This window comes from Mastigoproctus giganteus, chromosome 2 (assembly GCF_048544385.1).
Source record: "Mastigoproctus giganteus isolate SK-2022 chromosome 2, ASM4854438v1, whole genome shotgun sequence".
Classification (NCBI taxonomy): domain Eukaryota; kingdom Metazoa; phylum Arthropoda; class Arachnida; order Uropygi; family Thelyphonidae; genus Mastigoproctus; species Mastigoproctus giganteus.
Window position 1 is genome coordinate 186351357 of NC_143576.1, and position 19634 is coordinate 186370990.

General features: G+C 36.2%; 1 protein-coding gene across 3 annotated transcripts in view; it reads left to right on the forward strand.

Moving 5' to 3' along the window:
- Mcm5 (Minichromosome maintenance 5) overlaps positions 1-19634 on the forward strand; it is a 154810-nt gene that overhangs the window by 73522 nt on the left and 61654 nt on the right. For all 3 annotated transcript variants that reach the window (XM_090368850.1, XM_090368848.1, XM_090368849.1), the window contains 2 exons: positions 7916-7984; positions 16626-16766. In XM_090368850.1, the coding sequence (XP_090224976.1) occupies positions 7916-7984; positions 16626-16766 (210 nt within the window). The remainder of the gene's footprint in view (positions 1-7915; positions 7985-16625; positions 16767-19634) is intronic.

The window sequence follows — 19634 nt, forward strand, 5'->3', positions numbered from 1 at the left end:
ATCATGCAGTATGATTGATGTATTTTGATGTTGTGATGGCTTTGATTCAGGCTTGGATACTGATGATGCCCATCAATATCCAATCTTCCTTATAGTTCAAGGGTACAGCCCTAAGACAATGTTTACAGGCCAGCTGCTAGATGGCCCACTAGAATAAACCAATTGGTAATTCTCTAGGAGGCATCAGAATGTGTATAATCTTGCTGCCTCTACTTTTCTAGGTAGTAATAAATAATAAATAAATTTTCTGTTTATACTCCGGGACGACCAAACGGTCAGAGGAGTTCACAAGATAGACTGAATACAAGAAACAGCACCATATTCAGCAGTCACGGGCTTGAACCCCGGTCACTCAAGGCACGTGTACTTATGCACCCGCGCGCCTGACCACTAGGCTACGGCGGCAGTTTGAGTCACGTCTATCTGAGGGACATTTTTGAGACCACATTATGTCAAAGAGTCGGGTCTTTGCTGGGTTCTTACTGTGTGTATGTCATATTCAAAAATTGCAATACTTCATATAGCATGCCCCTCCACCTTTTCTTTGCCACTGAATACATCATGAATATCAAAGTAAAAGAACAAGCGGCCAAGGTAAAGAAAGCCAACACGAGAACGACAAGAAACATTGGATAATTTACACCGAAAATTAGTTTCCCGATACGGCACTCTAGCGCTGCTCGCTCGGTAAACAGATGGTAGGTGTTATCGGTCTGGAGCAAAGTCGAGAACGATATATTGATTGACAGGTAGGCGTGGCAAACGATGAGCTGATTTGTGTGCGAACGCAACACACGATAACATCGGGTTAGTATCATTTTCGTAGCACTCAGAAGCACTAATGGTAACTTGCTCTAATGAACGCTTTCCATGATGGTGAAAAAATGTCAGGTTACCTCCGCTTGAACCCCTTCTGAAGTGGGGGGGGTAATCTAACCTTTTTTCTTTAGAATCACAGTCATATTTAGAAATACATTCATAAAAAAATAAAGTTTTTGTATTTTTATTTTCTTGTTCAATAATGTGCCCTAATGGTGAAAAAAGATCAGGTTACCTCCACTTGAATCCTATGGGAGCTTGAACCCCTCCCGAAATGGAGGGGCTAACCTAATCTTTTTACTTTAGAATCATGTGGACTAGCGCATAAATTGTTTATTAACAAAATATTATTTTTTTATTACTGTACTTTTATTTTTAAAGACACTTGTGAGGATACACACGTATCATAACATCAATCAAAACCTCAACAGCTATTCACTACATACACACACACATATATATAGAATCTTTCTTTCCTTATATTATTTCCTAACTTAACGTTTAAGGTTAGGACACTAAATATAAGGAAACCGTTTCTATTATTTCCTAATGTACCATTTAAGGTCAGGTTACGAAATATAACAAAAAATAAAGAAACCTTTTCCTTTTTTCGTAACCAAACCAAAATCAACAGTATAGTAAAAACACTCATGAACTCCAAAAATTTGCTTTTAATAATGAGAAAAAAAACATAATGAAGAATATAAAAATGAACAGAATGAAACTTTTATTAATTTAGTTTTCATCAAAAAATCAACCAACATTTTATTTTCCTTACAAATTTCTTCCATATTTAAAAGATTCATCGCTACTATTACCTGTTTACTGTTCATTACAAAACTATTATTCACCATTCTTTATTCATAAATACACATTAAAATGCCAACCAATGACTACACAGTAGCTTGTCCTCTGTTGCGCCCACCACCAATCATTTCATCGTTTGCCACGCTTACCTGTCAATCAATGTATCCTTCTCGATTTTGGCTCCAGACCGATAACACCTACCGTCTGCTTACCGAGCGAGCAGCGCTGTAGTCCAGTGTCGGGAAACTAATTTTCCGCGTAAGTTATCCGACATTTCTCGTCGTTCTCGTGTTGGCTTTCTTTACCTTAGCCGAACAAGCTTTTTTGTAGAATGATCTAACCCTCTCAAACACTTCCTCATTCATTTCACAAATATACATAGTCTCAGTTCCAATCTCAATGATGTCCATTTCCATTTGCACTTTTTTTTTTTTTTTTTTTTTTTTTGATTTGGTAGTTGTTGGCGCATCGGCTTCTGTGGCCATATTGCACCTCCCAAGGTTTTTGCGGTACTTTGATCCAAGCCCGAGGCGGGAATCGAACCCGCGACCTTTGGGTTGCCGGGCAGGTACTTTACCCACTCGGCTAGCCCGGTCGGCTCCATTTGCACTCTGCCAATCCTTACTTACTTTTTCTGCCATAATCCCAATTATCTGTTGATTCAACATCTGCTCAATTGAGTTATCCTAATTATATGCTATATGATTCCTTTCACTTTAAAGGTGATACTTGTGTATATGTCCTCTCTGATATTCCCTGTCAGAGATTTCATAATTTGGAATCTCCTTGTTTCAGTCTTCTCTGATTTAGAATCTCTCAAATTCATTTGTTGCTTCTTTTTATCTCCCAATTTAACTAATCACTTGGAACACTTTGATTTCTTCTCTTTGAAGCTCTTCTTTCTCCAGTCCAACTTTCCTAACAGTGAACTAATTTTCCTCCGGCAATTTTAATGTTCACAACTCAGGCTGACTTCAGTTTTTCTAGTCACATGGACTCAGCTGATCAAGATGCTGAGACTTTTGCAATTACTATGACTTCACACAGATTTATTTATTTACCTACTAGAATACCAGTCAATCCTAACCATATTTTGAAGACTAAATGCACAAGGCATAATATGTTATGGGTTGAAATTAACTGTATAATATTGGTGTAAATACACCATAGTTTATCCATAAGTTTAACTACATAAGTAGTATTAATCAAATGATGCCTTAATACTACTTATGTAGTTAAACTTATGGTAAACCATGGTGTATTTATGCTGACCGGGCTAGCCGGGTGGGTAAAGTGCCTGCCTGGCGACCCAAAGGTCGCGGGTTCGGATCCTGCCTCGGGCTTGGATCAGAGTAGTACAAAAATTTGGGAGGTGCATTATGGCCACAGAAGCCGATGCACTAACAAAAAAAAAATGGTGTATTTACACCAATATTATTGGTGTAAATACACCATGAACGCTTTCCATGATGGTGAAAAAATGTCAGGTTACCTCCGCTTGAACCCCTTCTGTGTCTCCTGTGTAGTGGAACTTTTCTCTTGTGGCCATTCTCAGTGTCATGTTGTATGTCATGAAAAGAATGAAAAATGGGATGATTTCTGAGATTTCTATTCTTCTTTTCTTTGGTTGGATTACTGCTTTTAAATCTTCTGATGTCAGTGTTTGTTCAGATCATGTTAGTGGAATTACTCTTGTAGGGAGGAAATCCATTATTCCATACTCCACCTTAAAATCTTGTCTTTTATCTAAACCTTATTTTCCAATAAAAGTGCAAAGGCTATTCAAGAATTCTTCAATGGAGCAAACATAATTTAGTTAATTTCAATCCTTCTAAAACTCAGTCCTCTCTTATACCTTGCAAAAGATCTCTTCTGCATCACAAACACATTACAAATATTGCTTCCTCTGCATCATGAACACATTACAGATATTGCTTCCTCTGCATCTGATAAAACAGGTTTTCTTTTTCACTCTCAGCATTCCTTTCTTCTCAACAGCTACTTACTCTTTACAAATCTCAAATCCACCATTCCATGGAATATTGTTTGTACATCTTGGACAGTGTCCCCATAACCTTTTTCAGGCTCATAGACTCCATTCAAAATAAGGCCATTAGGTTAATTAATGACCCATCTCTTGCAAAGTCTCTCCACTGTCTGTTTCATAGATATTATGTTTTTGCTGCATGCCTTTTCTGTAGATACTTCCATGTGCACTGTTCTTCTGAATCGACTTCTATAATTCCCATTCTTTTTTCCAAATCAGGCTGAACACGTGCTGCAACCCATCAACATCCATTTACTGTCCAACTTCAAACTCACAAAACGAACATTTCTTCTTCCTCATTTATCCCTACAACTTCCATTTTTTGGAACAACCTATGATCGCATGTTTCCTGAAAATCACAATCTATTTCATTAAAAAAAAATAATAAACCAGCTGCATTTATATTCTCCCTGTATAGTTGTATACAGGGAGAATATAAATATATCCATTATATAAATATAAATATATTGCTGCCTGCCACTCATTTGGAGAGGTCTGGGATAGATCCCTCCCAATGACTCAAATATATCTAGCCACAGATAAGGTTGTTCTTTTAGTTTGACTATTCATGATGTATTCAGTGGCAAAGAAAAGGTGGAAAGGCATACTGTGTGAAGTAATGAAATTTTTGTATATGGCATACACACAGCAAGAATATACCCAACTCTTTGACATAATGTGGCCTCAACAATGTCCCCTAGATACACACTACTCAAATATATTCCTTTTCAGTCAAGGCTGTTAGCAAATCTCAAACATAGGGAGCAGGCTGAAATCTCTATGTGGTTTTTTTATGTGGTTTTTTTACCTGCACAACATAGCTGTGAATGCACTTACAGAAGATACTTGTCTCTTATTAGGATTATTTATGTGACATGTTAGAGGTTTAAATTGGGTGATGACTATGAAGGGAAGCAGAATTACCTCGTGTAAAATTGCCATGAGATTTTTCACATGAGGTTTTTTTGCCTGCACAACATAGCTGTGAATGCACTTACAAGATACTTGTCTCTTATTAGGATTAGTTATGTGACATGTTAGGGATTTAAATTGGGAGATGACTATGAAAGGAAGCAGAATTGCTTCCCTACCCACAGTTGCAGTTGTGTGGTAATACATATACAGTAATACCCCGAAGTTACGCGATAGGTGGGTCCGACAAAAATCGCTTAAGTCGAATTTGCGTAAGTCGGGGTACAACTTTGCATACAAATACATATAAATTTTGTTTAATTGGGACCAAGGACTAACAAAAACACTAGTTTAGAAGAAAAATATTTAATAAAATTGCAGTTATTTATACATATTAATACAAAATATTTATTAAAAAAATAAATGGGTTACATAAAAAAAGTTATTTCAATGGCTTCATAAAATCTAACAAATTGGTCTGACGACACAGCGCCTTCTTTTTTTCACACAGAATTTCTTCATAGCAAGCTAATAATTTTTTTATTCTTTGCTTTGTAGCTATAACGCGTTCTTCGTTGGAGTCTGTTTTCTAAAATTTTTAAGCCCTTTTCAATTGAGCTTAGACCTTCTGTCAAGCTTGCAATTGTCATGTGTTTTTCTGGTGGAACTGGGTCTGAAGTGTCGGATAGTTCAGTGACGTTTTGCTCACGCATCTCTATGAGCTCATTCATTGTCAGCTTCTGACTATGTGAATCCAACAGCTCGTTGACATCATCACCATTGACTTCCAAATCTAATTGCCTGGCAATATTAACAACTTCTTCTATCACATGAGCAACATGATCAGTTTCTGGCGTTGTTTTCGTCTCGGTTTTGAAAAAAAATGGACAAAGTTACTTCCAGACATCATTCAATGTTTTTTTGTGAATTTCATCCCAAGATTCTTCAGTGATTCTTACGGTATCTAAAACATTGAATTGTTTCCAAAAGTCTGTAACAGATATCTCACTATTTTGTCTCATAGCTTCATTCAGACGTGCAAACGAACACCTCGTGTAGTAAGCCTTGAATGTTTTGATGACTCCCTGGTCCATCGGTTGGAGCAAGCTGGTTGTGTTTGGAGGCAAAAACAACTTTCACACGTGGGCTGAAATTAATTAGGGTGGCATGAGGGTGACCGGGTGCATTGTCAGTAAGAAGCATCACTTTAAATGGAATCTGTTTAGACTTGCAATAACGTTTGACTTTGGGTATGAAATGGTGACCAAACCAGTCCTCAAAAACGGAAGCTGTCACCCAAGCTTTATGATTTGACTTCCAAATCACTGGTAAGCTAATTTTAGATATACACCAAATGAAAAAATCAAGAACCGTGTAACTCCGAGTTTGCGTAAGTCGGGGTATTACTGTATTACGATATGACATTGAATGGTAGTCAAGCCATGTCATATCATAATATATGTATATTTATATGAAAGTATCTCAATCATTTCTAATGTGTATGGTAATCATACGTTAATATACACTTCATTATTGTGCAATTTTAATATAATAAACAAATGATGGTTACGATATCATTTCACCTAATCATCATAGATAAAATTATATTCTTTCACTATATAAAGGATTTAATGTCAGAGAGTTTGCCTAATTTTTTTTTTTCATATGTCATCCTTTTTCTTATATTAGAAACAAAACATAAGCAATATACTATACATAAATTTTTAATAAAAATGTCATCTTTATGATACACAAATGTTATTCTTATAAAATTTATTTTAGATTTAATATATGGTGTTAACATATATTTGTGGTTTGACAAGGATATCATCACAACTACTAAGTATTTTGTTTTTCTCTGAAAATACAGTGGACCCCCACTTTATGATTGGTTCACTGTATGATCAAATTACTTTACAATGGACTCTCCATAATAAAATACTGTTCACTATATGATATGTAGTAAGTGCTGGCCATTGTAATCACATTTGCAAATTGAATTTTAAATCTGTTAAATGGCGATTCTAATAAGCAAAAATAGAAGGAATATTATCCACAGGCTATAAAAGTAAAGATATAAAGCACAAATTTACACTATAACTTTTAACAATTAACAAAATTAAGTGATATGTGAAAATCAGAAGAATATTTTCCAACAGTTAGCAAAATAAAAATAAATTTATGCTTACGTACATAGCTAAATTAATACTGTAATATGTACATACTAAGTAATCAATATTTCTGTTCACTGACATTTTTTTAAAATTTTTTGTTGGTTTTTAAAATTTAAAACAGCAAAAAAGATAATCAATAACAAAGAATACAACACACACAAATTGCAACTAACATGATATGGCAAGTGAGATACGAAGTAACAAGTTTGAAGTTTTATTAAGAAATAGGAATGAGGAGAAGATTCTGAAAATTTATTTGTTTTTTATATGATTGAAAATTTCATGGAAGGGGAAACACATTTCACCACAATAACATAAAAACCCACTGAATTCAAGGTATCGGTATTATCGCAAATGCAATAAGATAGAGTTTGCTACCCGTTTATAATATATTGCACTAACAGAAAAGCCCACTAAACCGGGGAAACTGCAAATGGTTTTATTGTTTTATGGTAGTGACCTCCAGAAGTGTGCTTCAGAAAAAATCACAAAGGTGTTCAAAATTGATTCTTATAACCGAACATATGAACGATGAAAGTGTCGTGTATTTTAATGATTTGAATTGGTTTTTTGAAATTGATTGTATAAAAAGGCTGATTCTACTAACCAGCAATCATCTTAACCGGCACCTACTTATTTCACTTTAGATGGGCTTAAGATTATCTCCGACCAAACCATGTGGTCCTTCCTCTCAGCCAATAGCAGAGTTTGTAACATGTTGGTCACATGTTTTGTTTTTGCATCCTTTAGTTGAAGTGATTTTTTTTTTTTGTGTTGTTTGTGCTTATTTGATATAAATTTAGTGTATTGAATTTGTGTACGTACAACATTGTAAAAGAAAAAGAAATAAATAGCTTAGTTATATAGCAAAAATTTCAACTTCCAAGGTCTTGGAATGAATTACCAAAAAAACGTTTTATTGGGTTCCGATTACGATACTTTCACATTACAATGGTGTCTCTGGAACAGATTAATATTGTAAAGTGGGGTCTACTGTACTAATTTTTGTGTGAAATAATTTTTTTTGTGTGTGTGTTTGCATTTTTCAAGAGCTGAATATCTCTTTTCCATTCTATATTTCTTAGCCTCCTAATATGACATCTGCATAGTTTGCATAAAAATTAAATTGTTATTTATTTTGTTGTCTGCTGATTAGGTGTATACATCTGGAAAAGGAAGTAGTGCAGCAGGACTAACTGCATCTGTGATGAGAGATCCAGGTTCAGTGAGTACTTTTTTATCTCTTTTTATATGAATAAAAATTTATTTTTTTTTGTGGTGTTCTGATTTAGAGATATCCTTGGATTTATTTTACAGATTTGGTGTTATTGCTAAAAGATTTCAAAAATCACCTATTGGATATTTTCATTAACATACATGCAGAGGTGGTGCACTGGAAGGTCACTCAGTGTTAATTGTTAATAAGGTGGAACAGTCCATTCCTACATTACCTGTTGCTGGAAGTGAGCAACTCGGCACTGAATCACACCAAACTGAAATATTGGCTACCTGTATGAAGGATTTTTTTATTTTTTTTTTTTATTACCAAGCCACGGGTGGTGTGTTTCTTTGTAACTGTTAATGAGGACACACCATTTGCTATTCCTTCATGTCTACCATTTGAGGCATGTATTGAGTAGACATGGAGGAATAGCAACTCAATGAGTTATACTGGAATTCTTTTATAACAGTGGCTATGAAACAGCTATTTTCATAGCTGAATTTTGTCAAATCTTTCAAAAGATTACGTTTCTGTTATACTCAGCATATGTAGCCCACCTGTTTGGAAAATGTGGGTTGGCTAGTGAGTTGGTGAGTATGATGAGTTTTGATGGCAGTAGTCCCTGTAGTATCTTCTTTTTTAAATGTTAATATGGTCTTATTTTGACTTGATTATACAATGTTATTCAAAAACTAAATCAGAATAAAAAAATTGAGGTATCAAGTTATGAAAAAGTTCATGAAAATAAATAGTTTGTTATTACTTTTTTTTTAAATGTGGCAATATCCTTCAAGTCTATTTGTATCTCATGTGATCTTGTAGGTTAGAATTCTAGAGAATTTATTAAATTTTGGTTTTTGTATGTCCAAATTGAAAACTTCTGCTAACAGTTATGTGTTGTTCAGTTTGTCTAGAAATCATATATCCATTTATGTATGATTTCCTAGACAATTCTGCATAAATGTATGTATGTATGTTCTTATAAAAGTTAAATTTGTTAAATTTAACCCTTTTGCATTAAATTCATTTACATGCTTACAGAGAAAGTTTATTCCTTTCTGTTTTTGTGATGACTATGAAGTTTTAACAGTCTCTCGGGACTTTTGCATGTGGACCCACAATTATAATTTTAATGGGTTTTATCCCCTTTGCAAAAACTAACAGTATATGAGATCTAATCAGAAACTTGTAAGACTGTTTTTACAAAACAAGAAGTGATAAGTAAGCATGGGGGCAGAGATCACCACATTATTAGTTTGAGCTACTTCCTACTCATCAGACCAGTAGTGAGCTATAGATGTTGGAGTTCAGATGTGCCTTAAGCTTCTTTTGCAATTGTGATTGATATAAAAGTGGAACAATGTGTACATAAAGTCCTGTGTGAAGAGTAGTAAGAGTAGAGCATATGGTGATGCCTCTGTAAGTAGGCTATCATTTATGAGTGGATCAAATGTTTCCAAAACAACTGAGAATTTGTTGATAACAAATTTGGAAACATCCAAGAAATTTGCAATGAACTGGGAATCTATTTTGAATCTTGCAAGATGATCTTTTACTGAAAACCTCAGTGTGCTTTAAGTATTGGCAAAGTTTCCAGATTGTTGAATGATAACCAAAAGGTCTGAGAACATGCCAGTAGCTGAAAAGAATGGTGGAATTATACCCTAATCTCATCAACTGCATTGTTACTGGAGATCATGTGTTTTATCTCCAGTAACAATGCAGTTACTGGAGATCATGTGTTTTATCTCCAGTAACTGCATTGTTACTGGAGATAAAACACATGATCTCAAAATGAAATTCAAGTCATCTCCATGGAAGCCATGGAGAAGTCAACTTCTCTCCAAAAAAAGTAAAACAGGTTCGGTTAGATATGTAAACAACATTGCTTTACACACACACACACACACACACACACACACACACACACACACACACACACACACACACCTCTATATAACGAAATTGATCGTTCGCTTGAAAAAAATTTGTTAAACAGAAATTTCTGTTTAATTCTCACTATAATTTTTTTAAACAATGAAAAATACTGTAATTCAACATTCAGAAATACAGTAAAATGTGGGAAATAAATCAAATAAGTGGGAATGAATAAATTTTCTAACATTTTAAAACAATTAATTTGTTAATATCACATATTAAGAAATAACTACTTGCATGATGCGCACAATATATTAATATACTTTTAAGAATTATTCCATAAAATATTTGGTTATTTTTTGTTGTATACCGGATTTTACTGTATATCATCATAAAATGCAAACATTCATAAAAATGTTTGCATTTGTTTAAACACTCAAATATATTTTCTGGCACATTTTCTTCACACTGAAGGCTTCAATGCAAAGTTTCAAATGCTGCCAACATTTCATGTTTGGAAGGTTTAATTTTAATATTGCCTTTGTTGCCCTCATTTTCATCCAACTTTCATCAATATTGTCACAAGTTCTTTGAATACTCTCCAAAATGTTGGAGTCACTTGGATATTCAGCTACCATGATATCATTATCAGTTCCTAAAAATTCGTCAAGAACAATTTCTCCATTGATCAAACCTCTCTCTCTCTCGGAGTTCTTCCCAAGATTGCTTGTAGTAGTTCATCCCTCTCGTCGCTGTTAATTGATGTTTTAGCAAAACCTGCTTTTGCGAAACAATTCTTAGTCATTGTTTCAATCACATCTTGACTCCAGACATTTGCCAACTCTGATATGCACATCCACAATTTTATAACAGAGTCTATAGGGTAGTTGGTTTCTATTCTCACTATAATTTTTTTCAAAAATGTGCCTTCAGTAGTGCATTTTCAAATTCTTGATAATGCCTTGGTCCATTGGCTACAGTTTAGATGAGGTATTCGGAGGAAAGAGAACAAGCTTCACATTTGCAAGTTTCAAAATTACCGAGTGAAGGTGGGCAGGTATTGACAGTCAACACAATTTTTCTGTTTTCTTTAGTCATCTTTCTATCAAAATTTAAAATCCAATGTTCAGAAATTTCACTTGTCATCAAAGATTTTTTGTTCTAGTTGTAGTCCAACTCTAACAGCTTTACCCCTTGGAAACATTGGTGTTTCCAAGGGGTAAAGCCTATTACCAAAAGCCTATTTACTTTTGCCTATTACCAAAAGCTTCAGTTTGTCATTACCAGCCATATTTGCACCAACTAAGACTAATTCTCTCCTTACTGTTCTTGCCACCTTAACATTTATCACCTTTAAAAGTCGGTGTCTTGTTCAGCAAACATTTAATAAATAGACCTGTCCTCCATAATTTTTTTTGCAAAACTGTTTCTTTCCAATGGGCACAGTCTTCTTCAATTACACCTCCACTTTCACCAGAAATAACTTTTTCGAGTAAGCCATGGCGCTTTTTAAATTTATCCAGCCAACCCAAACTGTCTTGAAATGTTTTATGCCCCAGAAAAGATGCATACTCCATAGCCTTTTCTTTTATTAATGGCCCTGATATCTGCATGTTTTGGTCTTGAATCAACTGCACCCACTTAAAAACGGTTTCATCTACATCTTTTTACAGGCATAATTTCGCACACTTCCAACTGGGACTCGTTTCCTCAAACAGTTTGAGAATCGAAACATGGTTTTTCAGAATGGTTGACACACTACTGGCAGGGATACCACATTTTAAAGTGATTTCTTTTTTTTTTTTTAATGCCCTGATCTACACTATTAAGCACTTCCACTTTTTCCACGATACTGAAGGATTTCCTCTTAGACATTGTAAAGTTACTTGTACAACAGCTGAAACCAAACTGATTTAGGGACCACTTGTACCCACCATGTAAACAGGTGACATTTAGAGAAGTTGTGGATGACTCATTTCTGCAAAACAACTGATGAATTTTCAGGTTAAAGGAAAATCGCTCATTCCTGATTCTCCAACAGGGTGCTTGCGGTAAAAGACAGTTTGACCAGAGCCAATGTCCATGTCAGGAATATGCCTTAATCTTTGCCAGTGACTGTGACCACATCACATAATGTCACAGCTAATGGAGAAGGAAAATGAATATAAAACACCATTATGCCTGGCATTTGTGGATTATGAAAAGGCATTTGACTCCATACAGCATAAGGCAATGTTTCGGGCACTGGAAAGACAAGGCATAGATACCCAACATATTATGATTTTGAAGAAAATATATGAAAACGCTACCTCCTTTATTAGACTAGACAAAGACAGTAATAAATTTAAAATTGAGAAAGGAGTTCGACAAGGAGACACATCTCCGAAGTTGTTTACTGTTGCCCTGGAGGAAGCGTTCAGAAGATTAGACTGGTCGCAGAAAGGAGTCAATGTGAATGGAGAGTACCTAAACCATTTACGATTTGCAGATGACATTGTGGTCATAAGCCACGATCCCAAAGAATTAGAGGAAAATCTTAATCAATTATGCACAGTTAGTAAGGATTTTGGACTAAAGATGAATATGGCTAAAACAAAAGTAATGATGAACAAGTATGCCACAGAAAGGGATATAATGATTGAAGGAGCAGTAATTGAAAAGGTGGGGTCATATGCTTATCGGGGACAAGTCATTAGCTGTAATAATGATAAATGGCTGGAAGTCAAGAGAAGAATAAATTTTGGATGGATAGCATTCAGGAAATATAGTCACATATTGAAGAGCAATATCCCAGTTTGTCTGAAACGTAAAATAATGAACCAATGTATATTCCCCACCATGACTTATGGAAGTGAAACTTGGGCACTCACCAAAAGAATGGAAGAGAAGCTGAGAATTACACAGCGAAGAATGGAACGAATTATATTGGGAATCAGACTGTTAGATAAGAAGAGAAACACATGGATTAGGCAGCAAACTCAAGTAAAGGACATTCTTATCAAAACTAAAGAACTAAAATGGTCTTGGGCAGGACACATAGCTCGAAGACATGATGACAGATAGACTAAGAAAATAACAGAATGGTACTCAAGAGGAGCTAAGAGAAAACCTGGAAGACAACAACGTAGATGGACAGATGAAATTCATGAGTTTGTGGGTAGTAAATGGATGGCCATTGCACAAAACAGAAGGAACTGGAAAGTTGCTGGAGAGGCTTTCATTCTGCAGTGGATTGAAAATGGCTGATGATGATGATGTGACCACATAGATAGCAGTTGACCAGCGCGAATTCTCAGTGCAGTAGAGGGTTGTGTCATTTGTCATTTGGTTTTTTTTAAGGAGCATTAGCAGCTAAGGCCATATTGCTCCGGGGATAATGCAGTGGTCATTCCCTGACCTTTCCGCATCCTCTGTATTTCGTGGTCACGGGCTTGAACCCCGGTCTAATCAAGAAGTGTGTGCTATGCACTGCTGCTCCTGCCCACCTGGCTACGGAGGCGCCTTAGAGGGTTGTATAGGTTTTTCTATCACCAATAAATTGTGGAATGTTTTAGCTCTTAATTCGTGCTTTCTTCCACATCAGCATTATTGCCTAAAGGCCAGAGGTATAGGTATAGGTATGTTGAGGGTCTGACGGCTCCGGGGATTTCTCCCATCTCCGCGTATGTTCTTTGTATCGAGTGACAGTACCCTGTCTATGCCAGAGGTTTAAAAATAATGTATGGGTCATGTGGTATGTAGTTTGTTGTGCCCATTGTTCATCCGGCCTGTTGGCCGCCGGGCCCCCAGTGGGATCCGGCGTTACCATACCTAGCGACGGGGACGCCGGCCGGGTGTACCAAGAGACTAATTATACTCTGGCAGGTCCTGCCACTTACTTTCCTGGGATTTCGGTGACGAGGACCTAAAATAAAGGTTGGAGTTATCGCTAAGTTGGAGTTATCGGTTTAAGTAAAATTGCATTTAGAAAGCGCTGCGTGGGGTTTTACGCTGAAAGAACTATTTCTAGAGAGCCTAAAAGGTCGGGCAAAATTTGATGTGATTTAAATTTGGACATGTGGGGCAGTCGCTGTACAAGAGAAAGTGTTGGGAGGGGAGGGTTAAGATTGGGGGGATGAAATAGGAAGAAGAGGGGTCGGATAGAGAGGTGACCCCCCCATTTTCAGTGGGGCATGCCCATGCCCCACCAGAGTGAAAATATGGGGAGGCGAGGAGAGGAGAAGAGCAAATACCCCCTCCCCCTCCCCGAAAAAAAAAAAAAAAAAAAAAAAACCGCACAAGGGAGTGCAGTTTTGGGTCGATAGTAGGCCATTCAAATCATCCTAAAGTCTTGTCTTTCTGTGGTATGGTGAGTTTTTTGCTTGTGTTTTTTTTTTTTTTTTACTTGTTTGACCTCCTGCATTCTTTCTAGTTGGGTTGCCTTTGGTATATTTCTATCATTGTTTTCCTTCTAGAAAATAGATCCTGGGCATATTGACTGAGTGCCTTGTAGTCCTCTTGAGTGTCTAGCAGTCTGGGTTCTTGGTTGTCTGGGATATATTGGATTGACATTATTAGCTGTAGTCGCAGGTCGTCATACAAATCGCACTCAAACATTAAGTGTCTCCAGGACTCCGGGTTGCCACAGGGACAGTCCGCGTTATTTATGATACCAAGTTGGTGAAGTTTAGCTTTAAACGGGCCGTGTCCTGTAAGGAGGAAGGTGGTATTTCGACCAGGGTGAAACCACACTGGCGCCTTAGGGTACAGCTTGGTGACAGTGGGGAGGAATCTTCTGGTCACTGCACCTTTTTCTGTGTTGCTCCATCTCCTCTGCCAAATCTGGATGAGGTGGTCGGTGATTCTTCTCTTCTCATAGTTGCGGTCATTAGTGGTGTCAGTGGTGAGGTCATACATCGTAGCCGATGTGTTTCTGGCAAGATGGTAGAGCAGACCACAGCGGGTAGCTTCGAGATCCAGGGGTAGAACTCCTACCAGGACTTGGAGGGCAGCTGTGCTAGTCGTTCTAGTTGCTCTCGACATGGTAAGGAGGATGGTCCTCTGAATGGTTTCGAGGATCCGTTTATTCACTTCTAGTGCCGCCCTCGCGTACCAGACAGGGGAGCCATATGTGATGGCAGGGATGAAGAGAGCTTTGTAGTACAAAGACAGGGTAGTACGTCTGAGTCCCCAGTCCCTGCGAGTGACTCTAGCGAGGAGGGCCGCGTATCTTCTTATCTTTTGTTTAATATATTCTAGGTGTGGCTTGAAATTTAATTTTCTGTCCAAGATTATTCCTAGGTATTTAATCTGTTCGCACAGCTTAACTGTTTTGTTCTCAATCTTAATTTGTGGTGGTGTGAACAATGCATACCCAGGTCTCCCGAAATCTGTTTGTTATATGGAAATTTTCTTCGTATAAGAAAACTATTTTCAATCTAATGGCCAGGGGGAAACAAAAAAATATTCGCTATATGGAAGTTTATTAAAGAGTGGTCAGACTGTATATATACTGGGTCTTTATAATTGCAAAAATTTATTTTTGTGATTATAAGAAGGTTCTGATTCACTTGAAGGGATAAAATGTTAGGAGAAATTGTGGATGGTTTCTCTACCATGACAATGCTTCTGTTCATGCCATGCTCTTCATTTGAGAATTTTTGGCCCAAAAAATATTCCTGTACCGTACTTCCATATTTACCTAATTTAGCTCATGTGATTATTACTATATGTAGATATATATATATATATATATATATATTTTTTTTTTTTTTTTTTTTTTTTCGTTTTTTTCCCAAACAATTTGAAACTGAAATAAAAAGATTTGGTGACATTCCAACCATCCAACAGTTTTTTTTGTTTTGTTTTTTTAGAAAAATGTCTTAGAACCTTTTGATCATACCTCATGTCATGTCATTTTACCTTTCAAAAGCCAGATAAATTCTGTATACTTGCAGAACTAATCTGGTTTTTGATAAGTATAGCAATATGAAAGTCATGAAAAGAAAAAAATTAAGACTTTTGAAATGGGTTTCAGCAAATTCACCAGATGCATTATATTTTTTCAGCAGAATAAGTTGCACAATACACATTCCTCTGAATATATCTACTTGTGGATTTGATGTTGACTCATTTAAGTGCCTAATGCTGATTCTTGATTTTATTCATTAATACATATTCTTGAGATTTTTTTTATTAAAGCTGTTAATATCTCTTAACTATTACTTTGGGATGTGGCAGTCCTTTAAAACAACACGTGTTGAAAGATTAAACCCATGCCGCTTTGCAAGCATAATTGCCCAGGCCTGGCAATACTGTGGTGAGGATGGAGGGGGGGGTCACGACCTTGATCACAACAGGCACCAAACAGTTTCTAGCATCGTGTTACTTCCTAAAATCAATTCTAAAAATCAAAGTGTATTATGTGGATTTTGCTTATGCAACTGTGTTTTGGCCTCCACTAAACCTGGAGGTCCTAGTGCAAGGTTCTCCTGACAGTTGTCCATTTAGCCTTTGTCTCTGCAGACTTCTTTTAGTTGATTATTTTAGAGCATTTTGCATTGCAGCACTTATTGCTGAGTGGTGTGGCCTGCAAGCCCCTATAAGTTTGTATTACCTGTTCCAGAATATATTCCTCATCGTGCAAGAAGTTGCACTGTACTTTTAAATATTGTATATTTTCAGTGATTTCTTTAATTTAATATATTCAGTCATGTTTCCAGTAGAAACAGTATAATGTGACTTTTTTTTTTAAATTTATTTTTAATTTTAAACTTTTTCATTTTAGAGAAACTATGTTATGGAAGGAGGAGCAATGGTGCTTGCTGATGGAGGTGTAGTTTGCATTGATGAATTTGACAAGATGCGTGAAGATGATCGTGTGGCAATTCATGAAGCTATGGAACAGCAGACTATTTCAATAGCCAAGGTTGGATTTTTTTAGCTTTATTTTTACATATATAACAGGTTATTAATTATTCCAGTAGTATTCAGTCTTTTAGTTGAGGTACCAACTAAAACATTTTTAATGGCCCTGAGTGCCTAGTGCAGCAGTTCCCAAACTGTGTGGCGCGGCACCTCAGGGCACTACTGTGAACTCACAGGGGCACTGCAGGATATTTTAAATTTTCAAGGGAAACACAGTAATACTCAACATCTGTCAGACACTGCATGAACTACTAGCTTGAGGTAGTTCACAGTTTCAACATTACTTATTAAGTTGTTTGGACCTAACTACTTAATGAACGGAACTGTACCATGAAAAAATTACCTCTGGCTAGTGTATTTTAAATAAGTATGTAGTGTATTTTAGTGCACGTTAGAGCACTTGTTCAAACATGCACTATTATACTCACCTTCAGCATTCTAACTCCACCAACATTATTGAAAGCAAGATACCTAAACTAAGGACATCCCCAATCCAATTTGATGTTACATGTGTCAGAAGTTTGCCACTCCCAAACTGTATGTAGAGAAATGGATGTGTATGCCACCAATTGCATGAAGGACCATTCCATAATGAATGCAATGAGCAATTCCCACATTGCCTGAACTGTAAAGGAGACCAGTCTGCTTTCTCCAAGGAGTGTGCTCTTTGGAAAAGGAAAGTAAAATCCAGAAATATGACTAAATATAAAGTCACATACTAGGAAGCTGAAAAGCAAATACCACTCTCTTCTACCACATGAACCTATGTAGCTGCAATGATTATAGAAATCAAAATATTTAAGAGCACCTAAAACACCAATTGATATCTCTTTTCATCTAAGCATCTCAATTTCAAACTTAGGTTGAACACTCATTTCCAAACCAAAATAACAGTAATTGGATTAGGAAGTAACATAACAATCACAATCTTGCTTGCTGCTGAATCCTCAACACAAATGGCTCAGACCCCCAAAATTTTTAAAGCAGTAGAAAAAGCACAGTATAATATCATCATCATGGACACAGATGACAAATATCAAGATGAAATTATTCTTGAGCTTCATGCAATTGATAACTTGGATACTGGTGGTTCCCCCCCCAAAAAAAAGAAAAATCAAACATAATGGCATAAACAGACAACACAATGAAAATCATCAGAAACAATAACGAAACTTAAGTAATGCGTACAGTACATCAATGAAATAGCTATGGAATCTGAAGGTAATATCAATGACAATAAGGATTTTCTACATGCCTATAATCCTGTTGCTGTATGCTTGCAAGAAACTAACTAAACCCTGCAAATAAATATTTCAATAAAGCACTATAATATGTACAGGCAAGATCAGATAAACACGACTGCCCACAATGGAGTAGCCATTTTAGTAGATTCTAGAATTCCTTCCAAATATGTCAAACTTCAAACACCCCTTGTCAAGGGGTGTTTGAAGGCAAGAACTGCACTTACAGTAGTCTCTGTTTATCTTCCACATAATTGTTCCTTTGTATACTGACAATCAGAAGACCCAGTGAATCAGTTGCCCTCTCCTTTTTGCCTACTTGGAAATTTCACTGGGTATCACCCTCTATGCAAATATCTTTACCTTGACAAAAGGGCAGAGATTATTGAAAGCCTCTTAGATGGACAAAACCCAGTGGTGTATTCGGGCTGGAACACACCGGAACGATGTTCTGGTACATTTTTTCTAAATGTCATAATAGAAAATTGTTAAATTTATGCACCTAATATTATGAAACAATGGCATAATCAAAGGGGAGGGAGAAATATCTATTTTACTTATTGCTACTAAAAATGTATATAAATTTTGCAATGAAACTTGAACATTTCTTACTAAAGTACAATGTTTTAGATAAAGTGATGCATGCGAATGCTGCATTTTGATTTGCCATGAGCTGAACACTAGAACCGGTTGTTCTATGAACCATGAGTCTGAAGTCTGATTCAGTTACTGTACAGTCGATGTGGCGTTATCATATAGTCTTCTGGAGAACGAGCGTTCTGGTAATATATTTTTTTGCAATACACCTCTGGCAAAACCTAACACTTTTAAGCATAGATATTCATACTCATGCACAGTTACCAACAGGAATAAGTTCACCAACCTTGTTCCCTCTTCTCAGGTCAGTTTCAAATGATCAATACAACAGTGATGATTATCCTATTATTTGTAGAATATCAATGAATGATATTCTACAAATAATCACCGCAGAATACAAATGGAAATTTCCTATAGCAGACTGGGCAAAATATCAATCCTTTGCAGCTTTAGCTTAAGAAGTCATAATGTCATCTGATACTGAAAATGTAGTCAGGTGCGTTACAAATAGAGTAATCTCTGCACAGTTGCATTTCCAAAGGAATCCAGTAAATATCATAAGCACTACAAACACTGGTGGAATGAAGAATGCAATATGTTAAAAAAAATAAATAAAATAAGGCTTGGAATTAATTCCAAAGATTCCCCACCACTACGAGTCTCATAATGTACAAGAGATAAAGCCTTTTATATCAGGCAGAAATGCTAGAAACAGTCCTGGGTGTCTTTTGCCAGTAAGATCACTAAAGTGGTTTTTAATAAAATAAGTCAAATCACCAGCAGATATTCAACAACTTTTGCACCAATAATGAATTGAAAAGGAGAAGATATAACTGAGCCAGAAGAAATTTCCAAATGCCCTAGGGAACATTTCTGCAAAACTGTCAGCGATGTCTTCATATGATCCAGGCCTCCAAAAACACAAAACACATATCGAAAAATACAACTTAATTTTTGTACAACTCAACAGATATCATACAATCAGTCTTTTACAGAGTTACAGAAAGCATTAACCAAAACAAGACAGAGTG